Below are 8326 nucleotides of genomic sequence, written 5' to 3'. Positions count from 1 at the left end.
CCAGAGTCCTAGCAGAGATATCAATCTCTTTGGGTGTAAAAAAAATTAACAAACCTGCCATCTGTAAAAAAGCGCAAGTTTAAATGGGAGTAGTTTGTTGTACTTTGCCTCGACACAGCATTCGATGGCTCAAATTGCCATGTGTGATGTCAAGAAAATCTTTCACGCTGATCATATCGCTGATTCTGGTCGCGTCATTTGTTGATCACGATAAAAAGATTGTTTTGTTTTATCTTATTTTGGTAAGATTAAATTGTAGCTTCGACATGTAGAATCAATTATGTTCCTTGCTGCCATTATTTTATTTTGTTAGTAAAAAATATGTCCCACATATGTCTAGGTATTGTATGAATTCTGATCCATTTCAAAGTCCCTTTTACCATTCTCTAAGTCACCCCTTAGGATGCAGTGCACATTGTTCCTCTTGCGTGCAACTAGGAGAAACTTTCACATATGTTACTGATTATCTTAAAAGAATATTCTCTACTGCCTCTCCTAGATAAATTGAAGATTTCAGTGACTATCCCTACTTATGTACCATATGATTAAACATGGCAGGGCTTGGATTAGATGGGTTAATCTGGGTATCTTCCATTATGCGGCATGATGATTGTTTATTTTATTCATGTCCATTGATTGAACTGCTCTTCTGCTTGAGTTATTGAAAACTTGCATTGGTTTCTCCTTATAGCAAATGTGTGCTGCAGAAATGAAATTCCATTTTCCTATCCTGGATGCATTTTGTATGGTTTGTTGACTGATGATGGTTTTTTCCGCACTATATTTGATCGAATGCAGTCTTGCTAAGGTTTGTTTGTTACTTGCTAAGATAATATTATATTACAGTACTCGCATGGAGAAAGTGTAAATTAGTTCCTTAATATCCAAATTCCATTGAACGTTTATATATATATTATTTTAATATGGATGGGCGCGGCAACGCGCGCCTTCATGATCTAGTTTTCCTTAAAAAAAACCGGGTCGAAGCCTTCATACTTTCCTGGCCAAGCTAGCCAGATTGTGCCTGGACCTGGATCTCGAGGCCTTCCTCCATCCTTTATTCATTCCTGAAGTTACATGTGAGAGCCTGATTTTATCAGCTGGAGGTGGCATCGGTGTACGAAATCGATCTAAGTTGCTCTACGAATTCGTCGATGTATCTCTCATGGCGCTCGGCATCGGCCACGACCTCCTGCATCCTCCCTGCGCCGGCGACGAAGCCCCTCCTGGACTCTTCCTCCAGCATGACGGCCCGGACCGCGCTCGCGACGCCATGGCGCTCGAACGACCCGTCCTCCTCGTCCCTCGCCACCTGCAGCCCCACATTCTTGGCTTCCATCTGGCGCGCGTTGGGGCCCTGGTCCCCGAAGATGGGCAGCATGACGAGCGGGTGCCCGAACAGGAGCCCCTCGATGAGCGAGTTCCGGCCGCAGTGCGTCAGGAACCCGCCCACGGCGGCGTGCGCCAGTATGCTCATTTGGGGAACCCACCCCGTCGTCACCAGCCCGTGGCCGTCGTTGCGGTCATTGAAACCGGGAGGGAGCATGTCGTCGTCGGCGGCGGCGCCGCTGGGTTTTCTCAGGGCCCAGAGGAAGCGCGTCCCGGCGAGCTCCAGTCCGAGAGCCAGCTCATGCACCTGGTTCGCGCGCAGCGGCACCTCGCTCCCCAGCGCAACGTATAACACTGAGCCGGGCGGCTGCGCGTCCAGCCACCGTACAGTGGCGTGCTCCCTGTTTGCCGCTGCGGCGAGGCGGGCTCCGTCCGGTGGGGGCGGCAGGAGGCCGAGGGCCACGACCGGCTTGCCGAGGAGAGGCGCCACGAGTGAAAAAGACTCGGGCTCCCACTCCACGCAGCTCCGGATGGCCGCGACCGTGCATCCCTGCGCCGTCAGGACGATGCGTTGGCGGCTTGACATGCCGGACAACGCGCCGTCATTGGCGAACACCAGCGCCATGCCCTCCCGCTCGTACCGCGGCACGGCACCCGCGGCTGCGGCTGCCTGCAGCTCGAAAGAATAGGCGGCGCTCTCCGGCGACGGCGGCGGGCGGGGCACGGCGGCGACCATAGCGGCGGTCGGGAGGAGCATCGCGAGCGGCACGCCGTGCTCGGCCGCGGAGGCGGCGGCCCAGTGGTGGAAGGAGTCGGCGACGATCCAGTGGGGCCGCGTGGCCTCGTCGGCGCACGCGGCGGCGAGGAACTCCGCGAAGGGCGCGGCGAGGCCGTCGAAGGCCTTCCAGTGAAGCTCCCGCTTGTCGTCGGGGACGTCGTTGGTGGACTCGGCGCCGTCCAGGAGGCCCTCGACCCGCGGGAGCGGGAGCGCGACGAGGTCCACGTCGGAGCGCAGCGGGAGCGGGAGGCGCGCGAGGTTGCGCGGCGTGGAGACGTAGGACACGCGGTGGCCCCGCGACGCCAGCCGCTCCGCGAGCTCCAGGTACGGGAGCAGGTGACCGAACGCGAGCCACGGGACGATCACGATGCGCAGCGGCGCCGGCGGCGAGGAGGACCCGGCGGCGTCCATGGTGAGCTCGATCACACCGCGGTACAAGAGCAGTACAGGCCTGCGTGTGTGTGCTGGAGTGCGGAGAACGAAGCGTGGACTTCTATACTGACAGATGCTATTACGAGATGCGCGCGCTTTGTTCAAAAACTTGTTTTTACATGAGCATGTACCGTAGCGACATCGGCAATGACGTCAGCCATGTCCTGACTAATTTTTGTACCAAATTGTGAAACAAATTTGAAATATAATTGAAACATAACTGAAACACTAATATTTTTGAGAAACAAACTGTAGTGACGTCAGCAATGATGTCATCAGTTTCATTTTTTGTCAGACTGTTTCACAATGTTTTCCATGTATCACTTTAGGGCTCCTTTGATTCAAAGGATTTGCATAGGAATTGTGTAGGATTTGGTTCCTATGGGAAAAATTTCTATACATGTTGTTTGATTCATAGGAACATATCCTATAGGAAAAATTCCTATAGGAATCTTGTAGTGTAATTCCTATAGGAAAAAAGCATTAGCCCATACCTCATGGAAAAATTCCTTTGCTACAATCAAACAAACTTCATCTTCCTATAGGTTTCAAGTAGACATGCCATTCCAATCCTATACCTTTCCTATTCCTATGCTTTTCCTATCCTTTAAATCAAAGGAGCCTAGTTTCATAAAATTTTCACTTCTATTTTAATTATTAGTTTTATATTAGATAAATGTCAAAAGGCTCACCAATCTCAAAGCAGAGAGTGGACGCTGGATTAGACTCCTTTACCTACCGGCGCCGGTAAATTCGCCGCTCTCCGCTTTGTTCCTTTGTCATTACCTGGAGATTGCGAGATGCAGTTTTAAATTGAGAAATTGTGTAGGACGGCAGGCGGCTGCTAAAAATCGCAGTTTATTCATCCCAAAATTGGATGAATCCATGATTTGCATTTGGCATGGTGAAAATTATGAATTTATGACAGAAAATTATGTTGCGTTAACTTGAACGAAATTGCTAGTACTGTCTTACGGAACATGGTATCCATTGTCCATAATGTCTTCTTCCTGAAGGGGATCAAGATCAGCTGCACAGTGCAAAACTTCCAACTCTGTTTTCTTTGGTCAAGTTTCATGTCTGATATCACCGTGATGGCGCGCTGGAGTAGAAAGAATCCCACTGTTCAATTGTTTTCCGATTTCGACAGCAATGGCTCAACATTACTGGAGTAGTATATGCCATTTAAACCAGCAGAAGTGTTGCCATTTACTAGTACATTTTGGTTCAGAAGGAGTTTCCTTTTACAGGTAGACACGCATGATGCATTATCAGGAAGGAACAGGAGGACATCAGTACATCATCACTTGTTTGATTGTTCAGGGACAGCCGATGGTTTAACATTAGCACATTTTACTTTACCTTGTGTTTCGAACATTCATAGTGCAAAACCAAATGCTTTAACCTTGCATGCAAAACCAAATGGTCTAGCCAAAGGTTGCAATTTCATGTTTCAAATTGTGATAATTGGATTTTCGTTTTGACCCCTCTCTCATATTAAGTCGTTAACCATTGTTCATTCCGAGTCTTTTTGGCCCTTATGCCATATTAGAGTCACCTTACCGGTACTTCGTTTGGAAGTTCTAGTAGGCCGTGTAATATACACTCATACCTAGACAAATACTTTTATTTTTTATATGTCTAAGTTTGATTTTTCCTGACCATTGGATCTAGGTCATCTCTCGTCCTCTGCCCCACCACTTCCTATATAAATTCATCACGCCCAACCCTAACCCTCAACTACTCCTCCCCAAGGCCTTCGGCCCGCCGCAATCTCCCCACAATGATGGATCTCATCGCCCACCTCCTCCGCCTTCATAAGCATCAACCTCCGCATCATCCACCGTCACCCTACCCATGCCTGGAGTCTCACTCCCATGGCGGGCTACATGTGGGCAATCACCAAGCACTAGAATTTCGCCTCCCTTGCACTACACTAGTGACACTCACTCTCCACTCTCTCCATCTATGTTCAGGAGATCAAGTGGATCATGGACCCTCACATGATTGTGCAACATAGGTCGAGAAGGAGGAGGATCTGGCCAAATGATGAAGACAAAGTTCATGCAGGCGAATCATGGTACACGATCAACAGGTTAGAGTTTAACTAATTTCTAGAAAAATCTTAGAGATTTTGTTAGTAACTATTTGCTATGAATAGAAATTCCTTCGACGACCTTACGAAGTAGGATGGGGCATGGTGTCTGCCACCTCCTCTATATAATATGAAGTATAATAAAATGATTATCTTAGAGGATCAATGTTACAATTGTGTTTCTTATGCTCCCTATTGGATCTTGAGATCCTCTAGTGGGTTCATGTGTTGGGCTTCACCATCATCGCCATCGGTTAGACCAGACCATTATAGCCGTATGTTGCCACATCTAGGTAAGATCTACTAGTGGGACCTTATGCCTTCCTAGATTTGCCCCCATATTTCGGTTCTATTTTTCAGCATTGGGCCTCTCTATTCACTAGTGACCGAAGGCCCATTGTTGGCGCATGGCTCTCTATATCTAGATGTAGATCTCACTTCACGTCCATATCTTTGCCATCTTAGTTTTCCAACCATGTCACGTTGTTCTTGCTCTAATTCCTCGTGACAATAAGCTTCCCTACACAATACCTTGCTTCTTTGGTGATGATGCTTTATCTCATCTTGGCTAGATATCAATGATAGGATTTCTTTTTGCTCATATATTGCTTGTCTAGTTTCACACATTAAGTGCTCTAGATGGACTGTTTGAGTGTACGTATATGATTTTTAACTCCAGTTTCTAGCATCAATACCTTCCATATTGATCATTTTCGTTTATGCCCATATTTTTTGTTGATGTGGGGTGGTCTATGGCGTCAGTTTGTCCTTTAAATTTGTATGGTTTGCCCTCTTGTGGGGTTTGAGGTTTGGTCACCCCCGTGTTAGGCTAGGTGATCTAGTGGACCCACGACAATAACTTGGTGGCACCACATCAAAGGATGACAATCTTGCTAGAGACAATGTCAAAGGCCCTTTGGACAAATCAAGATGCACATCAGCATGTTCAAAAAGTCATGTGACTTTATACATTTATATAAATATAATAATATTCATTTTCCATAGAAAAAATACTCACTTTTATATTGGTAGAAAATTCTAAGTAGCCAGACTAGTCAGAGTAGAAAGGAAGGGGTTCACGTCACCTCCTATGTATAAAAGGTAGTAAAATAAAGATTTCTCTCAAATGGGGCATGCTGCCACAATGTTTCTCGATCTTGCCACTATATCTTGGCCACCTCCTATGGATTCCTTGGGTCCTGGTATATTTGTTTATGTTGTCTCTAGGATAGCTCTAGACACCCCAGATATGTTGTTGCACATAGATGAGATATTCCAACAAGGCATTCTCTGTTCCCAAATCTAGTCCCTACATTAGTGATGACTTGTACGAAAATGCAGGGGTATTGGTACCAATCACTTCTCATGCCATCGGCATGTTTCTACTCTACTTTTTATTTATTTAGGTAGCTCAATCTCCCTTCGAATTCCATTGGAAGCCATCTTCATGGATTTCAAATGAATCTAGCACCAAGTTTAAAAATATGGACCAGATGTCCGGTTGGATAAAATAATAATAGTGCCACATAATCCATTGACCCGACAAAAAGATTGTATGATCAATCAACTACCCCCGGTGTTTAGGATGTTAATCTGACCAACTATTTTCTCTGATTTTGGTGCTTGTATATATTGCTATGAGGACAAGGAATCGTTTGCCAACATGAGGTGCAAAATGCATAAGCAAACTTGGTTAGATAGTATCTACAAGGTAAAAGGAAAATGGGCTGAATGTTTTATGAGAGATGTCTTCAGTTTCGGAGTGAGAAGTACACAACTAAGTGAGAGCTTCAACAATGCACCGAAGAACCACTTGAAATTTAATTTAATTTATCAGGTTTTTTAAGCATCTTGAAAGGACAGTGGACGACAATAGAACAAGGAGTTCGAATCTGAATTTCAGTCAAGGAAAAATATACCAAGAATCAAGATGAACACCCCAATGTTGGTACAAGCAAGCAAAGTGTACACGCCAATTATTTTTGAAGCTTTCCAAAGTGAGTATGAAAGATCCATGGCTGCATACATTAAATTATTAGATGGAAACAAATATGTTGTTTCTATTGGTAGTTTGCATGGTGATTTAACCTTTGAGGATGAGCGCTTAGTGATAGCTGATCTTCTGAACCAAACAACAACATCCTCTTGTCGAATGTTTGAAAGGACAGGAATGTTGTGTGGACATGAAATGAAAGTTCTAGATATGATGAGCATACAAACATTGACAACACATTATACCTTGAAGAGATGGACTAGAGAAGCACACAAAAGGACTATATTGGACAAACAAGGAAGGAATGCGGTGGAAAATCCAAAACTCGAAGCTATGCTTCGGTACAAGGAACTATCTCATAAATTTCATACCAAAAGAAGCCTGGTGACCGGGTGTATACGTAAGCACGCGGTGACTGGCTGACACGTGTCCAATGGCCGTTTGTGATTCCGTTAGATGATAACCCTGTGCGTCGTCCTCTAAAAAAAGCCTTCTAGTACGGCCTCACCCTTAACACTTTCCTCCCTCGTTGACCGTCCTCCTGGCCGCTGTAGCTCATCCCTTTCCCCTCCGTCTGCTCCTCCTCTCTAGTCCCCAGCCTGCCCACAACAGTTTCCGCCTCGGTAGGAGCGCTGCCGGTTCCCTGCCGACACTGCCCTTGGACCCCAACGGATTCACTGTTGCTGGAGCCGCACAAATCGGCACGAGAGAGAGAGAGGTGCTCGTGCTGTCAAGGAGCTCGGCGGGAGGCAGATCTTAGGATAAAGATCTCCGTCGAGATGGCCATGGCGGCGCGCAGACGAGGAGCAGCGATGCGAGCATGGAGACGAGGAAGAAGGCCGTCTTGGCCCAGCGCCACGGCCGCACCCACAGGCCCTCGCCGTCGTGCGCCAGCGCCAGCTGCAGCGGCTACTTCTTCTCCATGGCAATCGTGTGCTCGGGGTCACCTCGCCGCCGAGCTAGATCGAATCCGGATGACGGTTACTCACCGGCGCTAGCTTCGTGCGTGCGTGCGCGCCGTGGGGCGTGGGCACAGTGAGACTTGGGGAAGCTTGAATCGGGGAGTAGTTTTTTTTTTTTTTCGCGAGCACACCAAAGTGCGCCTTATCTTTATAGAAGGCAGAATTATGAATACAAGAAGACTGCAACTCGCTGCAGACAACAAGCGCAGACAGACTCCACTCCGGCTAGTCCTAAGACAGCCACCACCAACAACACAAATACAAAGCAAAAAAGCATGTCCTAGACTGAACACCAACGCCGCGTCTCGACCAACGCCGGTCACCTCCGAAGAACAACAACTCCCACTGGCTTCCCTTGTCGACGCACCATCCACCCTTGATGCCGAAAAGGAGGTGGCAAGTGAATGGCGGGACTTGCTAGACCCGAGGAAGGCACCGTCTTGGACTCACCGGCGACGACGTACATTCGGGGAGTAGTTGGGGTGCGGGTCGCGCGCTGGTTGGGAGACGTCAGGTGGGCGGCCATCCGTGCGGCGTCAGCGCCACCGAGGAGGAGTAGCCGGAGGTGTTGCCATGAATGCTAATTGTTGTTTCCTGTGATTCGATGGCAGGAATAATTGCTCTTACAGTAACCTTCTTTCATAAAGCAACATAAAACGAGGATGTTCTTGATTTCTTCTTCACTGTCTGCCCTTTCTGCAATTGAATTCTATGAACCCTGACTTGGAGATGGCCTC

General features: G+C 47.4%; 1 protein-coding gene across 1 annotated transcript; it reads right to left on the bottom strand.

Moving 5' to 3' along the window:
- Positions 1-1096: 1096 nt before the first annotated feature.
- LOC124662511 (putative UDP-rhamnose:rhamnosyltransferase 1) lies at positions 1097-2518 on the bottom strand. The gene has a single exon (XM_047200338.1). It carries the CDS (start codon positions 2516-2518, stop codon positions 1097-1099), a length of 1422 nt encoding a protein of 473 aa, XP_047056294.1.
- Between the last annotated feature and the right edge of the window lie 5808 nt (positions 2519-8326).

Source organism: Lolium rigidum, chromosome 6 (assembly GCF_022539505.1).
Source record: "Lolium rigidum isolate FL_2022 chromosome 6, APGP_CSIRO_Lrig_0.1, whole genome shotgun sequence".
In the NCBI taxonomy this organism is placed as follows: domain Eukaryota; kingdom Viridiplantae; phylum Streptophyta; class Magnoliopsida; order Poales; family Poaceae; genus Lolium; species Lolium rigidum.
Note: the sequence above shows the minus strand (reverse complement) of the source record. Positions and strands in the feature narration are given on the sequence as shown.